Genomic DNA, 22,683 nt, shown 5'->3' on the forward strand with positions numbered 1-22,683 from the left:
AGAGCAGAAACCCAAGCAAACAACACTCAGTCGTGAAAGGCTGCAACTACTTTAGCGTCAGCCCCACAAAGTAGTAAATCCATCCATCCATCCATCCATCCATTTTCTAACCCGCTGAATTCGAATACAGGGTCACGGGGAAAGTAGTAAATAATGGATTAATTAAACAATTAGAACACCTAGAAAAGTAGAATGATAATCAAGATGAAAAAACTGTTAAAAAGCAAAAAATACATTTAACTGCTTAGTACATTTTAATATTTATTTATTTTTTTTTTTTTTTACCAAACTTTTCTAATTTGTATATTGTTCCCAAAACTGGGAATCTGTGAAACAACAGTTCACTTAATCAGCCCAGTACTCCAATTAAAAACAGAGGCTGGTTGGAACAAAAACCTGCAGCCACGGGGTCCCCTAGGATCGAGTTTGAGAACCCCTGGATTAATGGATAAATCCCCGTCCTCCCCTGTAAGACGAAGTGGCCTTGAAGAGCAGCCAAGTCAAAGCTCGACCGCACGGAATTTGTCCTTGAGCGCCATCTTGTGGCTATTTAAAGATATTACAGAGACGATTGTAAATACGCACCACATGAACTTGGACGGAGTTAAACGACCAAAAATAACACGTTTTGAAAAGCGACTTAGCACCTCCGGTGATCGACCCTGTTTCTTGACTTTCTTTTCTGTTTCTTGTGCCTTTCTTACTTTCTTCTGCCCCGCTTTGCCTTTAGTTCAGTGCCACCTGTCCAATCTGAGATCGGGTTTCGTCAGCGTGGAGGATCGCACTTGCAACCATCCAGTAACACAACGACACGCTGCCACGATCTCTCTGGGGGAAGAGTAACCGTGAGTGGAGGATTGAAGTTGTTGATTTAAATAGACCGTCGTGTGACTGACTGAACGCGAAACTCAAATCAGCGGTCGCTCTTTCCCGTAAGTGACCAACGGCACTTTCACTTTCCGCTTTCAGTTTCGATGTCTGTCTGTCGGCCAGTTTAGAGTCCCTTTCGCGATGGCCGCAGCTAAGCCTTCGATGTCCATGGATCAATGCACCTGCTCGGTGTGTCTAGAGGTCCTGAGGGAGCCGGTCACCATCCCGTGTGGGCACAGCTACTGCCTGAAGTGTATTAATCGCTACTGGAGCCAGACAGACCGACTGAAGATCTACAGATGTCCTCAGTGCAGGCGGGTGTTTAGCGTGAGGCCTGAGCTGAACAGAAACACCATCTTAGCAGAACTGATAGAGAAACTGAAGGAGGCGAAGGCCGACGTGAGCCCGTCTCACAATTACACGGGACCTGACGGCGTGTGCTGCGATGTTTGTCCGGGGAGGAAACTGAGAGCCGTGAAGACCTGCCTGACCTGCATGGCCTCCTACTGTGAGGCTCACCTGCAGCCACACCGGCAGTCTGAAGCTCTGAAGAGACACAAGCTGGAGGATCCGACTGGAAACCTGGAGGAGAAGCTCTGCCCCAAACACCAGAAAGTCCTTGAAATGTTCTGTCGGACCGATGAGAGCTGCGTGTGCTCCATGTGTGCCGCCACTGAACATAAGAGCCACGACACGGTGACACTGGACATGGAGAGAGCCGAGAGACAGGTGAGGAGCTGAGCTGGGGTCACGACCGGAAGCTATTTTGGTGGTCTTCTAGTAATGAAGGGAATGGAATTCTTTCACTGAAGCTGCAGTCTGCTTGTCACCAGATATTCAAACTTCAATAGTCGGGGACGTGAACAGTGGGGTTTATTGGCTTGAAGATTCTGGTTGGGGAATTTGGATTGTTATAAACTTCTCTAAAGTGAAAACTCATTTTCTTAACTAATCATGTCTGTCATGTTGCTAATAACTATTCAAGTTAATGACACAGAAATCAAAACTCAACACTGCACTGCTGGTGGGTCTCCGTTGGCATCAGATCATCGTGATGCCCTCTGAGATCGTCATCACCTGACAGAATGCAGCCCTTAAGATGTGAACCTTAAACTGGGACTCACAGCCACATTTTATTTTTTCAAATTTTAATTTCATTGGACATTTCCATGAAACCTCAGTGGCGTTAGAATATTCAAATATGTCCACGATTGCTGATGTTGGTGGACAATCAAAAAAGACATCACACCACTTCACTGCACATAGCCTTCATTTTCTTAATATAATCGTAAAAAGACAAAAGCAAATAAAAGAATCCCCATCTAGTTATATGAAATACGACTTTAATGGCAAGCGTTCACATCACAGCAAATCAAATGAAGCTTTCTCTGTGCTCATTAAGTGTCTGCTGCAGGTCAAATACTTTCAAAGCCACCAGATCTCATAATTTGGTGGCACAGGTCACCACTTATTTTTGTGTTCATTTGACTTCTAACAAAGGAAATGAAAATGATTTGATCCTAAACACTGAATTGTAGTGTTAAATGATGTTACTTACAGTGGGTTCAAAAAGTTTCCAGACCCCTTTGCCTTTTGCACATTTAATTGTGTTGTCAATTTCATTTGAAATTAATAAAGTTGCCACTTTTGCCCATCAATCTACACTCAATAGCCCAAAATGATTAAGTGAAGAAGATGTTTTCAGAAAGTTTTGTAAATTAAAATCAAAAACTGAAATATCTCCTTCATAGAAGCATTCAGACTTTTAATTCTGTACATTTTAGGAGCTCCTTTGCAACAATTCCTGCTTTGAGTCTCCTCAGGTACGTCTCTACAAGCTTTGCACACCTGGATTTGGGCAGCTGATCCCATTCTTCCTGGCAGATCCTTTCAAGCTCCACCATCACAGATGTGAAGCATCTGTAGGCTGCCATCCTCGGGTCTCCTCACTCAGGTTCTATGTTTTTTAGATCTGGTTATTGGCTCGGCTGCTCAAGGCCACTCATAGATTTGTCCTGAAGCCACCGCAGTGTCATCTTGGCGCTATGCTTCAGATCATCGAACTGTCGTCCCAGTCTGAGGTGGTAAAGCCCCTCGCAGTAGGCCCCTCTAGTTTTGACTGCTTTCATCCTACTGTCAGTTCTGACCAGCTTACCTGTCGCTGCACCCTACTGCTGCCACCATCGTCCTTCACCATAGAGATGGTACTTGGCTGGTGATGAGCAGTGTCTGGTTTTCTCCAGATATGGTGTTTAGAGTTCTGCCCAAAGAGTTTAATTTTCCTCTCCTGAGACCACAGGACCTTTTACTTCATGCTCTCAATCCTGTAACTGCTGTTTGGAAAACTCGAAGCAGGGTTTCGTCATTCTGCCATAATCTCCTGATTGATGGAGTGCTGTTGAGATAGCCAACCTTCCAACAGGGTCTACCATCTCAGCAAGGACGTCTGAAGCTCCGTTAGCATAACAATTGTGTTCTTAGTCACCTTCCTGACCAAGTCTCTTCTTGTCTGGTTACTCAGTTTGGCTGATCAGCCACCTCTACAAAGACTTCTGGTGGTTCCTAACTTCTTCCACTTCACAATTATTAAGGCCACTGTGCTCCTGGGACCCTCAAAGCTTTAGAAGTGCCCTGATTTATACCTCACCACCATTTGATGGCGGTTGTCTACAGAGAGTTCCTTGGACTTCGCGGTTTGGTTCTTGTCCTGACATGCAGTGTGAATTGTGGGACCCTCTATTCAGAGGTCAATATGTGCCTCTCTAAATGACGTCCAGTCAATTCAGCGTGCCACAGGTGGACGCCAATCACGTTCTAGAAACATCTCAGGGGTCAAACAGGAGGCACCTATGGGCAAATTGGCGTGCCACAGAAAAGGGTCTGAGTAATTCTAGGAACAGGAGACTTCAGTTTGTGTTTGTTAATAAAGTTGTAAACCTTTCTGTATACATGTCCTCATTTTGTTATTATGGGTTATTGAGTGTAGATCAAAGGCCAAAAATGTCGTATGTATCCATTTAAAATAAATTGTCCACCACAATCAAGTGTGGGGGTCCCAGTACTTTCCGAATCCACTGTAGGTGTGAAGATCTGTCAGTAACAAAAAGAAAAGAACACTAATAAGACCCCAGTGCTTTCTAAGTGTTGTCAGTTTGTGGGTTTTATGGCTCAATCCTACTTCTGGACCCCAAGGTTTGATAGATTGCAGTGACTTCATTCTTCTTAATGGTCATGTCGTTGTCTACGGACAGAATGAGAAGATCAGAGAGTTGTGTTTATCCACACAGATTTCTCAGTTTGAACTTCACTGAAATGAGCTTGAAGCCACTGGCAACGTGGCATTGATTTATAGGGTAGAACCCCTGAAATATTAAGAAACCCTTTGAGTACCCCCCTCATTTTTGGGGCAGGGGTATGCAGAATGAGACACAAAGCTCCATCAGTACACTCAGTGTGTCAGCTCTGAAACCTCAAATCCAGCCCTCTGTTTTCCCGTCGGAGGACACACAAATGATGACCTGCAGATGCCCTCTCAAAGACCCTCACTGTTCAGAGGATTCCGTTCTTTGGTCGAAATGTGCTTGAGATGATATGATGAAAACGTTATGCACTGATAAAAACGGACAGTTCCTGATGATGGTTTAAAATCATCTTGACCATCACAAATTATAACTGACTCTGCTGAAGCCCCCCACCCATCGTCCGCCCACCATTACTATGTTTTCACCTATCAACATCACTGCAGATGCTAAGCATTCCTCTCCCTGACTTTCTCAATGCTCACCTCACTTTCTCTTCAGGTTCTTCTCTTCATTTGATGTGTTTCAAGCTTCATGATGAAGATTACATTTTCTAAACATAACATCAAACTCCATTCCACTCTTTTTCTCCTAATCTCCCAATTTCACTCCTCCATTTTCATGGTAATTGATTACTCTGGAGGTCCATTTCTCCTTCCTTCCCCTTCTTTTCCATTCATCCACAATCCCCCCACTCCAGTTCAGTCCCTCAGGTCTCTCGTACATTCTGCTCCAGAGATAACTTGACGTTCACCTTCTCTTCTTTCCTTGCTCATCCTCCTTCTGTCTGTTTCTTTACCTGCTGTGCTCCATCTTTCCCACCTCTGACCGCTCCTCGTGACATCTAACGTCTGCTTTTTCACCTTCCAGAGTCAGCTGAAAAAGAGAAAAGCTGAAATGAAAAAGGAAGTTGAGGAGAAAGAGAAGAAACTGAGGGAGATGAAGGACACCATTGTGAGGATTCAGGTAAGTCTCGGTGTCTCCGGTTAGGAAAACAAACTGAAAAAAGAGACAAGAATTTAATTAGTGTCAAGTGTGTTGTGAAATTAGGGATGACTTAGGGATGCTTTTCCCTTCATATTTGCTTACTTTGACCTTCCAGTTCTCTTCTGTATTAATATGGCAGGAGTTCCCAGGGTCTCCTCTGAAGCTCACAGGGCTTTAAATGACTTTCGGTCTTTTTCTAATCAGAGCTCTGCAGAGACAGAAGTGCAGGAACTTGAAGAGACCTTCACGTCTATACTTGAGTCCATTAAAAGGCTGAGGTCAGACATTGCAGAGGTCATTCGAGATTATGAGCAGAAGAAAGTGAGAAAGGCTGAGGAGCTCATGGAGCAGCTCGAGAAGGAGATCGAGGAGATTAAGAGGAGAGATGCTGAGCTGGCCGAGCTTTCAAAGATTGATGAGCATATTCACTTCCTGAAGGTGAGAAGGCTGCCCTAAAGGACATCATCAAGGCTGTTTGATGCACACATCCTGGTCTCTCATGTTCTCCTTCCTCTTGTTCTCATACAGAAGTTGCCATCTTTCTGCGACACTCCTAAGGAAGACACATCTAACATCGCTGCTAATGGAGACTTTATTCCCGAGACTCTGAGGAAAGACCTTTCTGATCTGAAGAGGAGTCTGGAGGAGCTCAGTGGCTGGGAGTTTGTGAAGAGTGGTGAGGCTGGTGGGTTGGAAGTTAGAAGAATGGAGAAAGGTCTGTAGAAGATAGAGGGCTGAAGTTAAAAAGTAAGAAGACAATAAGATTTGAAGTTTAGGAACGATCAGGATTCAGAAGTTAGCCTTTAAGGAGAACTGCTGGAAAGAGTGGAAAAGTGTAAATACTCTGGGATCAGTGGTAGTCCAAGATGGAGACGGAGATGCAGAGATAATCCATAGAGAGCAGTAAGGATGGAACACTTGATAGAAGGTATCAGGAATATTGTGTGATCAAATAATTAGGCGTAGGTTAGCGGTATGGATTTTAAGGCTGTGGTAGTGATGATGTAAGGAGTTGGATGTGGCAGGAATGAGAAAGTTGAGATGAGCGTGTGGAGCTACAAAAAGTACAGAATAAGAAATGAGACAATGAGAGGTGCAAAAGAAGTGAATGAGAAGATACTGGAAAGTAGGTTGAAGTGGTGTGGTCAAGTGATCAGGAGTGGCAAGGAATATGAGGGCAAAAGTAGAGGAGAAGAGAAGATGAGGGAGGTGGATGGATAAAGTAAAGGATGACTTGAAAGAAAATGGGTTGAGAGGGGAGAAGGTGCAAGACTGAGTTGTATGGAGAAGGTTGGTCAGGCTCATTGATCCTAGTTTGAGAAAGGATGGACAGGATGACGAAGAAGATGAAGAGTGTGTCTGGTGTGTTGCGTGTCCTCAATTGTGGAGGCCCTGAGGTGAGAGGTGTAGCTGCAAGGCTTACCATGAGTGCCTGAGGCTCACATCCTGGTTTTCTCTTTCTCTCCTCAGAGGCTGATGATCCATGTCAAGTCCTGCAGAATCTGAGAAGTAGAAATTACCTTTTAAAACGTGAGTCTGTAAAGAAGGACGAGTTTGTGTCTCAATGATCTGCACTATACAGTGGACTCAGACAGTCACTTTCTGCACACCTTATTCTGCTGTAGAGTTAATTTCAGTTTGATGAATTGCCATTTTCACCCATCAGTTTACATTCAATATCCCATAATGACAAACATGTTTATAGAAAAAAATCAAAAACTGGACTCTCATTCCTAGAAGTTCTTAGATCCTTCATTCAGTACTTTCTAGAAGGCCCTTTGGGGATAAAAATCCAAACTCTCAGCACTTTGGTGATAAATCATTTCATCGTATTGCTGTCAGACGTTTAGGGTTAGGGTTAGGGACGTTTGTCGAGTGGTTTACTCAGTGACATCACAGCAGTCACGTGACACTCATAGGTCCATGAAGGTCACAAGTTAAATTCTTTGTATTTGATGCTCTGCTCTTCTTAGACTCAAGTCCTCTATGTCACAATGTCAGCAAACATTGTCTTCTCTGTGTCCTTACAGACTCCTGTCCGCTCACCCTGGACCTCAACACAGCACACAGACGCCTCCGCCTGTCTCAAGGGAACAAAAAGGTGACACATAAGGAGACGGAGACCCCGTATCCTGATCATCCTGACAGATTTGACTTTTGGCTCCAAGTTCTGTGCAGAGAGGCTCTGAGTGGGACTCGCTGCTACTGGGAGGCCGAGTGGAGTGGCGACGGGGTGGCGATGGCAGTGACGTATAGAGGAATAAGCAGGAAAGGACGGAGTGATGAGTGTGTGTTTGGAGTCAATGAGAAGTCCTGGTGTTTGATTTGCTCCGAGTCCAGTTATTCTGTGCGCCACAATAACCTGAAGACTCAAATCAGCGCCCCCTACAGTCACAGAATAGGCGTCTATCTGGATTGTCCTTCTGGGTCTCTGTCCTTTTATAGCATCTCAGACACCATGACCCTCATACACAAGTTCAAGACCTCCTTCACTGAGCCTCTCTATCCGGCATTTGGTTTTAACTTTAACTCCAGTGTGACAATCTGCCCTGTCTGAACATTGACTGGCGTCTTCTGCCGGTCACTTCATGTTTTTTGTCAATAGAACATAAGAAATTTGACAAACGAGAGGAGACCATTCAGTCCATCAAGCTCGTTTGTTTAGCTAAAACTAAGCTGCCTCAAAATCTCAAGCTCCTTCTCCTTAAGGGTTGTCCATCGTTTCTGCTTCAACTCCATGTCTCAGTAGTTTGTTCCAGATTCCCACTGCTCTTTGTGTAAAGAAGACCTTCCTGGCTTCAGTCCCAAAGGCAGTTCCCCTTCATTTTCACTGACGTCCTCGAGTGTGTGATTCACCCTTAAGATGTTGAATCTCGATTTCTCGAACTTTATCGATGCCTTTGAGAATTCTGACGACCTGGCTGAGGTCTCCAAACTGTCTCCTCTGCTCGAGACTGAAGAGGTTTAATTCTCAAAGTCTGTCACAGTAGGGCACGTCCTCAAGTCCCATGATGCACTTGACTGGTCTCCTCTGCACTGCTTCAAGTGCTGCTATGTCGGTCTTGTGGTGTGGTGACCAGAACTGCACACAGCACTCCAGATGAAGTCATACGAGTGCATTATATATATCTGAGCACAACGTCCCTTGACTTACATTCAGCACTTTTTATAGTGAAACCTAACGTCTTATTTGCCTTTCTAATTGCATCTGCACTTTGCTTACTCAATGCCATTTTAAAATGAATATTCTCAAGAGGCTCTTCCTTGAGGAGAAAACAGCAGAGACAATGAAATGCTTCAGCACAACCTCAGCAAGCTTACTTTAGAATTACAATAATGAACTCCACTCCATAATCTTTAAAATTGCATATTTATTCTTTATGATTGATTTCGATAACATTGAACGTCACTTTTCCCCTGACTTATAGAAGATGAATCATTCTCTGTGCTAGACTGGAGGATTTCACAAACCGTCTTTCATGACACACTTTGCTGTTACTCTAAATATCGAGGTCAAGGTGGACAGCGATTTTACATCCTGAGCCTCAAATAAAAACGTTTGAAGCTACTGTGGTGCACTCCCTGTTCAAAGGAATTACTCACTGTATGTTAAATACCTCGTGTATAGTAGTTTGTAGTGATGGCAGAGAAAAAAATTAACCCTACTGTATGTTTTCATGCAGAATGGAGAAGTTTCTGTAACAACATAAAAGTCAACGGTGACCGATAACAGCAAACAGGAACACATTGTTCTAATGAGTCCAGCATTCTGACTTTGGTCTTAACACATTTGCCCTGTTTTGACTCGTCTACACCTTCATTCTTTTGAAATGATTCCTATTTTGATTTAAAAAGTGTTTTACTTTAAGGTTTTTTTTTTTTTTGCTTGTTTGTTTTATTATTATTTATTGTTATTCTTTTCATTTGGTCCATTTAAAAGTTGAAGGTTTCATTGAATGTCATTGTTGTTTGACTTTTCCCTTTTCATGTAGTCTTGAGTGACAATTAGTTTAATAAATTGAATTTTTAAAACTTATAAAAGCTCCTTCCTTTCTCCGTGACTTTACTCTTTAAAAATCTTATTTATTTCATTGTTACCTGGCCCGGTGGCACAGCGGTTAGCACCACTGGCTCACTGCTGCTCAGTTCAGGTCTCTGCCTGTTCGCTGTCTGGGCGACTCTCCCGGTGTCCCTGTGGATTTGACTCCATTTTCCCTTCCAGATCCCGGAGTCTTGTGTTTAATATGAATTGCTGTTCCAAAATCAGCATTTTACAATAATTATTGATAAATCGACTAAACAAGATGAGAGCTCACTGGAGTGTTGTCTTTATTTTAGAATTAAATGGGATCATTTCTGTAGACTTTAGTCTCATGCTTATTTCCTATATGTGTGCATGATAACCAGGGATTTAATATATTTATTAGAAAGTAAGTAAGTGTAATAAATAACTAAATAAATAAATGGGCAGACAGACAGACAGATACTATGTCACAAATAGACAGATAGTGTGAAAGGCACTATATGATAGATAGATAGATTTTATTAGTGTAGTTGGCAGAATTAAATAGATAAATATGAAAGACAATATAATAGATAGATTATATTAAAGTTTATTGTGTTCAAAAAAAGAAAATACCAACACAGCAATATATATATAGATAATTAATAATCCACAGTTTCACAAGAAATAAACAGTAAATAATTACATTAGTCCATCGTTACTCCCTCAGTGCACACCTCCTACTCCACACATACATTTAAGGGATCCAAAACAAATCAAACCCCAAGTAGAACACAGCATTTCAACTCCCTAAATACAACAAATATTATACATAAGAAACGTAAATGTACTGATATCATTGATGAGTTTATAATATGCAAATTCAATTTTAAATCTACTTCTAACTAGCACTTTAAACACTAGTACTTTGTCAGTTGTAAATGTGTTTTTTACTTTGTTTCTTCTAGTTTTTAATGTTGCTAGTTTTGTCTGACCTAGCAAATAATAAAGTCAAAAATAGATAGATAGATAGATAGAGTTTCTGTAAAAAGCCTTGAAATATAATAGCAAAGAAAAAGAAAGAAAGAAATGGTTAAGATTTAATAGAAATCCAACTCCTTAACAGCAGGTGTTACATTAAAGTTCACCTAAATTAACAAACACACACGCAGGTTCCAAAAACATTGTGCTTTCTACGTATAACGGAGCCGCTATTTAGAGAAGTGAGCAGGACAACATGCAGCAGAAACAAGGACAGGAAGTGCCGAGTCCGCGTTCACAATTGTAGAAGGAGCAGGACAATCAGTTAATCTATTAGCCAATCCATGGCCATTGTCCTGATAGAATGCCACATTTGTTTCAGTTGGTAACTTGGGTGAGCTACAGCTGGGCAAAGCACACACTCTTAGTACCCACTTGTGACAGCCCAGTGCGGCTGGCAGCTGGCATAACCTCCTTAAACCCGGGACCTTCAACATTCGCGTCCAAGATGAGCCGGACAATGAGGACAGAACAACAAGAATGGTGCACAAGCTGTGCTCTGTGCTTTTATTCCAAATGAAGAAGGCCGTGTCCTAAAGCCAAAGTGCAATACAGGTTTCCATCCATTATAAATAAATAAATAATCCAAATAAGATGAATGGATTTGAATGATCCAAGATTTGGTGAAGGAAGGACTCGCACATAAACACGCACACACAGGCTTAAAGGCCTCTTCGCTCTTTTGTGACAGGGATCGAGACTCACTCCCGACTTGTCACCATCCTCGCTGTCTGTCCGTCCCATCTTCTTGTTCTTCTCCAGTCCCACTCACCATGCTGTTCACAGCGTAGCTCATTTGTGCCCCTCAGCTCCTTAACTCCACCACTTACAGATGTCCACCTGCCTGTTTCCTCACAGGTCAGAGTAGCAGCAGTTTGTATAAACGTTCCTATTAGTGATACACAGTGTAAAGTGTAAACCACTGTTGTGAACTGAAACTCAACGCTTCTACAAAAGAAACATCCATCCATTTCCTAACCTGCTGAATCCGAACACAGGGTCACGGGGGTCTGCTGGAGCCAATCCCAGCCAACACAGGGCAGGAAACAATCCCGGGCAGGGTGCCAACCCACCGCAGGACACACACAAACACACCAAGCCCAATTTAGAATCGCCAATCCACCTAACCTGCATGTCTTTGGACTGTGGGAGGAAACCCACGCAGACACGGGGAGAACATGCAAACTCCACGCAGGGAGGTCCCGGGAAGCGAACCCAGGTCTCCTAACTGCGAGGCAGCAGCGCTACCACCGTGCCGCCCCACAAAAGAAACAATAGAGACTTGATTAGGAGACTAAATGAGCGTTGATCTAAGAGCGTTGAGAAGTCATCTGAAAGGACGGTACCCAAACTGCGGCCGCTGCTGTTCGCATTCCTTTTTGCAAACGTTGAAACGCAGAGTCAGTGTGAAGTGAACGGTTGCATTGGATTCATGCGGTGTGATTTAGGAGAGAAGAAGTGTTCAAAAATCCTTTTGTCTAAAACTGAGGGGGCGAGACCACTAGAAATATAGAATGAGGATTTACGGTCTTCTATGTAGCCCTAGGCTCATATAATATAATATTCCCCTTCATAATGTTTACTGGTTGTTTTTTTTTAAATATTAATTCTTATCCAGTTATATCAGGTTTCTGTAATGTGACTGAGTGGGCGAGAGGACAGGCGGGGCTCGTACTCTGATAAGAGAAGGACTAGACGGAGACTTTGAGAAAATAAAAGAGTTTGGGTTTGTGTTAATGTTTTATTTTTGTGGCCACTGGCTTGTGTGTGTGTGTGTGTGTGTGTGTGTGTGTGTGTGTCTGTGGGCCCCTAAAGTTGTGAAGTTAAAGTGAGGTTTTAGTGATTACGTTTGCTCATATTATAGATTTGGTTATTGTGTTCTTCTTTAACAGTGGGATGTTTTAAGTGCTGGAAAAAACAAACAGTTAAAAGTACATTTGTAAGGTTTAAGTTCACAGCCTGAGGTATTTGATGTGAAGGGTAAATATACAGCAATTTGTGTGATTTTTCTAATTTCTGTAATTTATGATTTGTGGGAATTTTGATTGGACTTAAGTATAAATAGTTATATTTATTTATTTATTTATTTATTTTTAGATATTTTTTCCAATTTAGTCAATAAATTTTGTTATATTTTGGGAACATATTTGTATTGTGAATTGTGTTACAAGTTACTAATTGTGAAACAGCTGGCAGCTTATTACTGGGGAGTCGGTATCAGTTAACGGAATCTAATTTATCCTCTAAAAATACATATTTAAAATTAAAGGGGTTTTCATAAATCAGTTTAAGGAAATAGAGTTTAGGAACTTAGGGTGCTATCCTATGGCTAAAGGGTAAAGAAAGCGCTACATTTATATTTACATTTATGAAAGACACTTTCAATAAATTCAACCTTTGTTATTCAGCCATCATCACGAAACTTCACCAGTTCAGTGGTCTCATTTTGTTTTGCTTAAAGCAGGCCGTTGTTTGTCTCCGCTTCCATAGAACTCACTAGAAAACAAAAGTTGAAATCTCCGATGTAATAATCAGCTGGGACCCTGTAGGTCTCAGCTGTCTGTGATTTAGAGTAATGAGGTGAGAAAAGAGATTTAATGAGAGTAAACTGAAAGTAAAGATTTGTTTATAAGCTAATACAAAACTGTGATGATCAGCTGCAGACTCCATGCCTACAGGTGTGTTTATGTGTTATGACAAGCCATGTTGTTTGTCTGACTTTCAATTCTTCCGAAGTCACGCCCATGTGGTGAGTCAGGATGGAATTCCCGAGTAACGGCAGCAGTTCATCCTTCCCTTCATGTCGATCAGTTATCCTGCTCAGTGTGTCTGAAGATCTTGAAGGTGCCGCTCATCCTCACATGTGGACACCGCTGTCTGGACTCTATTAAGGGCTCGTCAAACGAGGCCGACACAGAGAGGATCGACAACGTCATTGGTGCAAGTGGTCATTTAATACGAGGTCTGAGATTCACTGAGATGTTACAGAGAACCTAAAAGACACAAAAGTCAGTGTCACCATCTCAGATCTGATGATGTGTCCTGCAGTGTGTGAATGAGAACAAGGAAGGCTGTAAAGATCTACCTGACCTGCTTGGTTTCTTACGGTGAGAGAAGGCTGCAAAAGACACAAACAAGAGGAGCTGATTGGGAACCTGGAAGGGAAAATCTGCAAAAAATAAACATCAGGAAGCCCTGCTGAGAACCCATGAGACCTGCGTCTGGTCAGTCTGGTGAACACAGGAGTCCTGGCACAGAGACAATGGATGAAGAAAGAGCTCGGAGGCAGGTAAGCAGAGGATTATGAATAAACCCATAAATGCAATATGACAGTAATGGAGAATTCTCCCACTTTAGGCAACGGATGCAGCACATCGCATCCAACAATGAGACCTTCATGTCTCCGTTTGCTTAAACTGTAAAGGCTCAACTCTTTCAGTCTCTTGTAGTCTCTTATAGTCCTGAAATCAACATATTTGCTGTCCTCTGGACTTCCTCTACTGCTGCTTTGCTTTTTTTTATATCCTAGACATCTTGAGAAAGTTACTCGTGCTGTCATCTTTTCTCAGCTTGATTACTGCAACTTGTTGTATTCTGGGATCAGCACATCCCTGATGTGCTGGTTGCAGTTGTTCCAGAAGGCTGTTGCTCTTTTGCTGGTTGCAGTAAATCATTACATTTCTTATGAACACCCTAAATTAGGATGTCTTATACTAATTCAGACTTTATTAGTCTTTAAGTAAAGTCAATTTAATCGAAATTGATTTGTATTCATAATTAAAATTATACAAGAATTCCTCTACTACTGTACCGATTGGATGATTCATTTTCAATGTGGACTGTAGAAGAAAATCTTCAGCTGATCTCCAAAAGCAGACCAGCATTAGTGAGTCATAGAAAATGGGCGTTGTAATAATCAAAATTAGGACACAATGACGGAGATAAACATATAACAAGTCCAAAAATGACAATATAAAACCAAACCCTGCTGCCCTACCGGTAACTGCAGTATACGCAGATTTGCTGCCCCACACTATGCATTTATTCAACGCTGAACACAAACTCAGCCGTCCTCCAGTGCTTTCCTTATCCTCTCATTGCTACTCTAAAGCACATACGTCCTTCCGAGTTTCAGATCTTTAAATGCAATGCTCATTTCTACTGTTCCCCGGTGTCTTATTTACAAGGGTTCTTCTCTGTCCGCTCCCCATCCCCGTCTTGGCCATTTTGTTTCCATGCAGAGTCATTTGGAGTACATGAGGGCAGAAGTAAAGAAAAGAATTCAGGAGAAAGAGATGAAACTGGAGGAGAAGCAGCAGACATTACAAAGCCTGGGGGTGAGTCCTGTGTCCTGCTCAAATGCCACAATGTAACCAAGCTTCAGATGATGATTGAACTAGTGTCAAGTAGAAAATTAGTTTGTGAAATAATGTCCAGCATGAGAAAAATGCAGAACAATGAATGTGAACCCCATGTGAGTCTATGGGGTCTTAATGTTGGTCGAGATTGAGGACTTTCCATATTTCTTTTTGTTTTCTCCAAAGCTCCTTTAACCAACAATGTTCCTTGTTGTGTAGGAACTGAAAATACAGTAGCTCCCCACTCAAAAGACCTTTTATAAGATTAAGAAACCAAAAGTGTGACACCACCTTTATTGTCATTCACGTCTCTCCATCAGATCGTTCAGAGTGTGAGGTCAGAGATCCCCTTGGTGAGGTCAGAGATCCCCTTGTCTATGGCAGTTCAAAAATTGAAGAAAGTGAGAAAGACTAGAGAGCTCATTGAGCGACTGCAGAAGGAGATCGAGGTGCTGAAGAAGCGAGATGCTGAGCTGGGTGAGAGACCACAGGCAGACAACAACACCCACTTCCTCCAGGTGAGAGGGCCAATCTACAAGGCATCAGGAGGCTTCTTTGATGCACAAGTCTTGGTCTCTTATGTTCTTCTTTCCTCTACTCTTCTGTTACAGAACTTCTTGTACTTCTGTGTTCCACCTGGAGATGAAAACCCCACTGGGCTCCCCAAGACTCTACAGAATCAGAGTCCAAAGGAGAATGGCAACCAGGAGTTTCTGCAGAAAAATAAGACCAGTAAGTCATGTGTCCTCAGGTAACCACCTCAGTGAACCCATTGACACCCTACAACGTGAGAAGAAGCTGTTCGGCTTGTCACAGGCACTCATTGATGTCATTCTGCTCTTCTCTTTCACATCTCAGGGGTCAACACTCCATGCTATGGCATGCAAAATGTCAGAGAAAGAGATCAACTTTTGCAGTGTAAGTCTACTTTTATGGTTCTTGAGGTAAAGTTTTCATGGCTTGCACTCCCTTAGTGGATGCCAGTTGTGTCACAGTGTTTAGTGGCTCAAAGATCCAGTCGTTAAACAGGAGGACAGCAAATGGACTGCTTGATGTCACCAGATGACGCTTCCTGATACTGAGGTTGGGAAAACTGGAAGGTGGTGGCCACAGAGAAGCTTGTGATGTTGGTGCAGAAGTCATTTCAGACATCTTCTAGTGATTTCTCCTATTTTCTAACTAATGAAATGGATATGAGCTCGGTGCCTCTGCATCACCTTCATCCTTCCTCTATCTATTATGTCAATAATTATGTAATTTTATGTCAATACTCACAAGACACTTTCTGTGCTCAAAGGTGTGACATATCTTACTGCTAGCAGAACACTTAAACCTCAAACCCCATACAGAAGTCTACATTATCACCAGAATTTCACAGGTTCACAGCCAAGATTCATCTATCCATTTAAAAAACAAGTTCATGGTTGGTTGACTCTTTTAGTCAATGACATTGCAGCAGTTATGTGACACTCAGAGGTTCACAAAATTCTCTGCTCCCCTCAGCTCAAGTCTCAGGTGTCACAATGTCAGCTGATTTCCTCACTCGTTTTCTTGTCTCTCCATTCAGACTCCCACCCGCTCAACTTGGACCCCAGCACAGCTAACATATGGCTTCATCTGTCTGCGGGAAACAAGAAGGTGACATTTGGGGAAGCAGTGTCCTCCTATCCTGACCATCCTGACAGATTTGACTGGTGGTTCCAAGTTCTGTGCAAAGAGCCTCTGTGTGGGACCCACTGTTACTGGGAGGTCGAGTGGAGTGGAGAGAAGGTCGAGATTGGAGTCGCATATAAAGGAATCAGCAGGAAAGGATGTAATTACCAGGGTCTATTTGGGCGCAATGACAAGTCCTGGAGTTTGTCCTGCTCTTATTCCGGTTACACTGCGTGGCACGATAAGGCAAAGACTCAAATCATAGCCCCAACCTGCGGTAGGATAGGCGTGCATCTGGACTGTCCCAATGGCACTCTGTCCTTTTACAGCATCTCAGACAGAATGACCCTCCTGCACAGGTTTGATATTTTCTGCACTGTGCCTCTCCATGCTGGGTTTTGGGTTGCACCAAACTCCAGTGTGACAATCTGCTCTCTGAACCCATGTGATCACTGATTGATGGCATCTGCAGGGCACGTCATATCTTCTGTCACAATGGCTTATTTTTTATTTTGGAATGAAGTGGAAAACACTTTGGGCCAGGTTGGAGTTCATTTATCATTTCATTTTTTGTATATGACACACACACACACACACACACATACACTGAGCTGAGAAGTGATGACTGTGAGCGCACTTCCATTGCACAGACATCAGGCTGAATATCCTTGGACATTAGGTGGCCCCTTCTTTAGCCCAAAGTTCATCTGAGTATTCTCAATGAGCACAAAGCAACACTCTCTTAATAGTTTAAAATTTAAAATCAACCCGAATTACAATAACATGCAAAACTACGGGTGCAAACATCACAAGAGTCAACTCCATATCAGCCAAAATTTGAAATCCTAATTCAGTCTGTAGTCATTAAAATAGCGAGTGTGAGTCAGACTTCACTAACGACGGATAAACTCATCTGAATTTTGTTACAATCTTACCGGTTCTCCCTCCTTGACTCTGGTCTGGTTTTGTATTCATTCATTGTTTTCTTTTCTCTCTTAATTTCTTATATCATCAGCCACACTTTTCTGAGAATTTTGTTTTGATTGGCTGGACTGTCTTCCCCAGACAGACACATGTGAAAGCCTGATGATCACAGTGGTCAAGTTTCAGCCTCGATTATTCTGTTTCATTCTTTTTTTTCTAGGGGTTAAGAAAACTACACCACTCTCTGCTTGCATCAAAACAGATCAGTTGTTAATTATTAAACGTTCGGAAGTCTTCTTCTCTTTTTTCCTGATTTTTATTCTCACTAATATTGTATATTTACTTTAAATCTGGCCCATTGGCACAGTGGTTAGCCCTGCTGGCTCACAGCTACTCCGTTCAAACCCCAGCCTGGTTGTTGTCTGTGCAGTTCTTTCAGTGTCTCTGTGGCTTTTTCTACATTTTCCCTTCCCTTCACACTGTCCCATGTTTAATATCAGTTGTTGTACCAAAATCAGAAATTTCCAATTTAATTGATAAATTGGCTAAACAATCCACTGGAGTTTTCTCTTTATTTTGGAATTAGCCAAAGTAGTAACTACTTTGCGAAGAATAGTCTTTTGGAAATTCAGCATGGCTGCACACAACCCACAGAGAGTGAAGAGGTCCTGCTTTGGCCGGTGAAAAACTCTGTGCACATCAGTCACGGTCCCCGTTGTCACAGATGGCTGTTGGGTTGTCTCCCCCATTTATATGTTTGCTCCCCAACATGCCATTTAGCAATTTTAGGTTGGACAAATGGGAACACGCATGCAAGTGTTTGTGAAAATTAGTTCAGTTGTTTTTTTGTGTGATTGGTGAACAGACAAACAAATGACATTTCTTTTCTTATCTTTTAACTCTCTAAACTCATAAATACTTAAACAATAAGCAACAAGATAGAAGTGCAGCTGTAATGACGCCTTCTGTGTTTCTGTCCACTTTTGCTTTGTACAAAGCAGTTTCTCTTCTTATCTCTTGACTCTCTAAACTCAATGAATACTTGAATAATAAGCAACAAGGCAGAAAAGCAGGTGTAGTAAACATACGTACGTTAAAGAAATCCTGAACAAAGCATGTTTAATTCAAGTGTTGTTTACCTCTGCAGCTCTTATGCACATGTAAAAATGCTAACAGTTTACCGCATTTGGGGTCACCAGCAACCCTATACATTTTAGGTGAATAAATGATCAAAATAAAATAATTTTAAACTATTTTTGTTGTAAATTATTGAAGATAAAATGAATAAGACGTACCTGGGGAACTGCATCCACATTGTATCATATGATGGGTCACTAGAGAACAGAGGTATGTATACAAGGAAATGTCATTAGTCCCTAATATAATTATCATCTGGAACCACGTACTGTAGTCTTCAGGTATCTGTGATTCAGAAAACAGGTCAAGTGAGACATAATTGAAAGTAAAGATCCTTTTGTAAAATACAATGAAACTGCGTTTGTGAAAGACACCATACCAACAGGTGTGTCTTTCTGCCATCAAGGGACGTGCTGTCTTTTCATCTTTCAGTCTGGCAAAAGCAACACCCATTTGGTGTATCAGGGTGGATCTTCTCTATAAAGGCAGCAGCTTGTCCCTCCTTCCTTGCTGATCAGTCATCTTGCTTAGGATGTCTGAGATCCTGAAGGAGCTTGTCAGCTGCACATGTGGACCTGCACCTCTACTCATACACAAGGGGGATCATGAACGTCATCAGTGCAGTTGTTTGTAAAATATGAAGCCTCAGATTCACTGAGATGTTACGGAGAAACTAACAGACACAGAAGTCAGTGCCTCACCATCTCAGAGTTACACCAGGAATGACGATGTGTCCTGCAATATCTGAATGAGAAAAAGGAAGATGCTAAAGACTTGCCTGACCTAAGTGGTCTGTCCCATATTTTCTCCAGAACTGGATGATGGAGTGTCCTGTCATGTATGGAAGCAGAGAATTGTGAAGAACTGTCTGATCTACATGACCTCCTATTGCAAGACTCACCTACAGCTTCTTTGGTAGTCTGAAAAGATAATAACTGGGAACCTGGAATGCAAAACAAATCTGCAAATAAACATCAGGAGTCCTGGAAGTGCACAGTAGACCTGATGAGACCTGCATCTGGACAATCCAGTGAACACAGGAGTCCTGAGACAGTGACAATGGATGAAGAAAGAGCTCAGGTGCAGGTAATGAGAAGATCATGTTGCGTTTAGATTTAATGGTATGAGGTTAGCAGAAATGCAATTTCTCAATGAGACAGTGATGGAGAACTCTCCCTCCATCTGCAATGACTCCAGCACACCACATCCATCAATGGGATCCTAAGACAGGAGTTAATTTTTTTCTACTTTTTAAATGATTCTGCAGTGGAGAGACAAAGTGGACATTTGGACTTCTTTGTAAACATGGTGTAGCTCATATAACTACTTGTTTTCAGAACATTAAAACACATTTGACAAGAACAGGCCACACCACACAGACCAACAAGCACATCAATCCTCATCCCCCAAATTCTCCAAAATTACATCAAGTTAAGATCTGAAGGTCCCTAAAGTCCTACTATCTACTGCAGTACTTGATCACCTTTCCTCGTGTCTATGGGTCTTTGTTTGAAGAAAAATCTTCTAATTTGTATGGAATATCTGCCCTTTTCAGCATTGTCTCCATGTTCTTGTTGAAGAATATATTTTAAAGTAACAACTAAGATCGATAAAAAGGTTCATTTCCTTCAATCTCTTCTCACAGCTCACACCTCTCACTCATGGAATCAGCCTAGTTGCTCTTCTCTGTACTTTCTTTAGCACTGAAAGGTGTTATTTGTAATAGGGAGACCAGATCTGCAGACAGTACTATAGGTGAGGCTTCACGAGTGTGTTATAAAACTGCACACATCTGGGCACCATATAATGCAACATCCTGTCAGCCATCTTAATGGCTTCTGTTAATGATCTCAGTGTAGATAGTCACCAGATCCTTATCAAAATCTATCCATCCATGCATTATCCAACCCGCTATATCCTAACTACAGGGTCACGGGGGTCTGATGGAGCTAATCTCAGCCAACACAGGGCGCAAGGCAGGAAACTAACCCTGGGCAGGGCGCCCTTCCCAAAATGCATACTTGCAATTTTCAGATCTCCCATTGTGTATTCATATCTAACATTTCTACATCCTGCATGTAATGCTTTACATTTACTTACATTAAAACTCATCATCCACACATCTGCCCTGGTCCCTCCGAAATGGTCCAGCTGATTCTCCATGATCTATCGTTCCTCCCAGTTTGGTATCATCATTAGTGATTATATGCTTGTCCATATCATTTATGCACATAAAAAGAGTGGTAGGCCATCATTTAAACCCAGACATCTCTTGTCCAACATCTAATATTGATAAGGTTCCCATCACTATAGCCCTTTGCTTCCTATATTTGAGCCAATTTGGTACCAACCTACACACCAGATTGCAAACCTCTCATGTAGAACCTTATTAAAGTTTTCTGAACCCTATTTGCTAATACTTCTGGTCTTGCCATGTGCCCTTCAATCTTTTCCTTAATAATTCCTTCCATTGATTTATCTGTAATGCATGTTACGCTACTTGGATCTGCCCAATTACCCTTCATATAATGGGATCTTATTTGTTAAATACCCATTTTTTAGTAACTTCCCTAATGTGCAGTGCATTTTTGTAAAAATACACGTCAACTCTTTCTGTCTGCCCTCAATAACTTCCTTAACCACTCTGTGATAAAAGCTACCCGGTCCTGGTGATTTATTAGATTCCAGCCTATTTAATCTAAGCAGCACTTCTCTCTCTACAATTTAAGATACACGAGAAGAGATCCAAAAATACCTGGAATCAGTCAGTAGCACAGGAGTAGGACGTAGTTATCAAATACACCGCTAGGTATCATGTGCCCTGAGTCTGGTTCATCACTGTATTGAGTTGCATCATGACAAGTTGTTCGAGTGTGCATTTCTAGCATTTAGCATTTGTTCTAAAATTATTTCGAGCACAAATCACGATCGTGTTTTATGACATTGACGGACTTGCTGATGAAGAGTTTGTTCACCATGGACATTATAACTGAATTGCTGAGACGTCTACGTGGCTCTGACCCTGAAAGATCATGTGAAAAGATCAACAGAGTACAGTATATCAAATTGAAATAAAGCATCATCAAACAGAATTCACCATTCAGTCACAACTAATCAAAGTGTTTTCTGACTCATTTTCATCATTCAAAAGTGTATTCTATTAGTCTATTAATTAACTGAGTTGAAACAGTGGATAATTATTTTATTTTGATTTAATTTTCAATGTGGACCAAGGGGAGCAATCTTCAGTAAATCCCTAAATTCACATTAGCACAAGTGAGATGAAAGTCATATAAAAAGGGTGCTCTATTAACCAAATTACAGGGAGGGTAAACGTGACACGTCAAAAAGTGTCAAACTAAAAATAAAACCCGAGCTGCCCCAGTGATAACTATACACACATGAGAATTTGCACCCCTGCCAAATGCATTTCTTCAGCCTTGAATACAAATTCATTCATCCTCTAGTGAAGTGTTTCTCGGCCACGGGGGCTTCCACTGCGGGGTGCGCAAGTGGGTCACAGTGGGTCACCCAAGCAGTCGACAGCATTGTGCAACATCTTTTATGATCACACTCGTTTCACCACAGAGTTCCCTCCCGCTTGCTGTTCCTCAGTGAAAGTGATTTGGTAAAATTGGGTGACAATACCATAAAGAATTAGAACCACTGGGCTTTTCTTATCCCTTTCATCGCTGCTCTAAAGCACACCAAACTTCCAGGTTTTCAAACCTTAAAATTTTTACTGCTCCCCGACATTTTGTTTCCACATAATCAGCAAGCAGAGCAGCCGTAACTCACTCACTGATTGGCACAACTGATGGACCAAAATTTGCACCAATTTTCAACAAAAAGTTTCGGCTTACGTGCACCCACCTACTGAGAAAATGAACCTGGTCGTAACTTCTGCTCATTACAGCAGGGATCCCATTGCCTGGGGCGTGGCCGTAACAAAGGCCGGAGAAATTTCTTTAACTCTGAAGGGCAGCCTGGTCTGAGGACTGGAGGACTGGAAGACTTGTGTGTATGGGAGTTGGATGAGGAGACCTTTGAGTCCAAAACTTGCTAAGGAAAAGCAAGTGCATGAGCAGAGAGACTGTCCTTTATATGATAACCCTGCAAACAGAAGCCACGTCACCTTGTATTCTCACTCAGGACAGTCACTTTTTATGGCACACATTCACTTCGGTGCAGGACAATATGCGCAGTTCTCCAGAAAGAATTGGTTGCAATTGTGGTAGTAAAACTCGCCTACCATACAACTTTGCAGCCATTGTCCTCATACAGCACACATTTAGAAAAATATTTCCTGAAAGGATTATATTTGAACTGTATTATGTCCAATGATCTTTTCACAGAGATGTGAAGAAAGTGTTTTAGTAGAAGAATTAGAAATTGAAATGTGTATGAAGCA

General features: G+C 41.9%; 2 protein-coding genes across 2 annotated transcripts in view; both read left to right on the plus strand.

The window, feature by feature from the left end:
- The first annotated feature begins 417 nt into the window (after window positions 1-417).
- Window positions 418-22,683, plus strand: part of LOC120536347 — a 43,758-nt gene continuing 21,492 nt past the window's right edge. Inside the window, exons 1-11 of the mRNA XM_039764673.1 lie at window positions 418-1,599; window positions 5,040-5,135; window positions 5,361-5,594; window positions 5,685-5,841; window positions 6,627-6,686; window positions 7,187-7,710; window positions 14,442-14,537; window positions 14,879-15,076; window positions 15,170-15,290; window positions 16,126-16,371; window positions 18,411-18,482. Coding sequence (XP_039620607.1) covers window positions 1,012-1,599; window positions 5,040-5,135; window positions 5,361-5,594; window positions 5,685-5,841; window positions 6,627-6,686; window positions 7,187-7,710; window positions 14,442-14,537; window positions 14,879-15,076; window positions 15,170-15,290; window positions 16,126-16,371; window positions 18,411-18,482 — 2,392 coding nt within the window. The 5' untranslated portion in view covers window positions 418-1,011. The remainder of the gene's footprint in view (window positions 1,600-5,039; window positions 5,136-5,360; window positions 5,595-5,684; window positions 5,842-6,626; window positions 6,687-7,186; window positions 7,711-14,441; window positions 14,538-14,878; window positions 15,077-15,169; window positions 15,291-16,125; window positions 16,372-18,410; window positions 18,483-22,683) is intronic.
- LOC120536516 (tripartite motif-containing protein 16-like) lies at window positions 13,044-18,324 on the plus strand. Its single transcript, XM_039764910.1, has 6 exons — window positions 13,044-13,489; window positions 14,442-14,537; window positions 14,879-15,076; window positions 15,170-15,290; window positions 15,417-15,476; window positions 16,126-18,324. Exons 1-6 carry the CDS (start codon window positions 13,409-13,411, stop codon window positions 16,665-16,667), a joined length of 1,098 nt encoding a protein of 365 aa, XP_039620844.1. The 5' UTR covers window positions 13,044-13,408; the 3' UTR covers window positions 16,668-18,324.

The sequence above is a fragment of the Polypterus senegalus genome, chromosome 10 (assembly GCF_016835505.1).
Source record: "Polypterus senegalus isolate Bchr_013 chromosome 10, ASM1683550v1, whole genome shotgun sequence".
Classification (NCBI taxonomy): Eukaryota; Metazoa; Chordata; class Cladistia; order Polypteriformes; family Polypteridae; genus Polypterus; species Polypterus senegalus.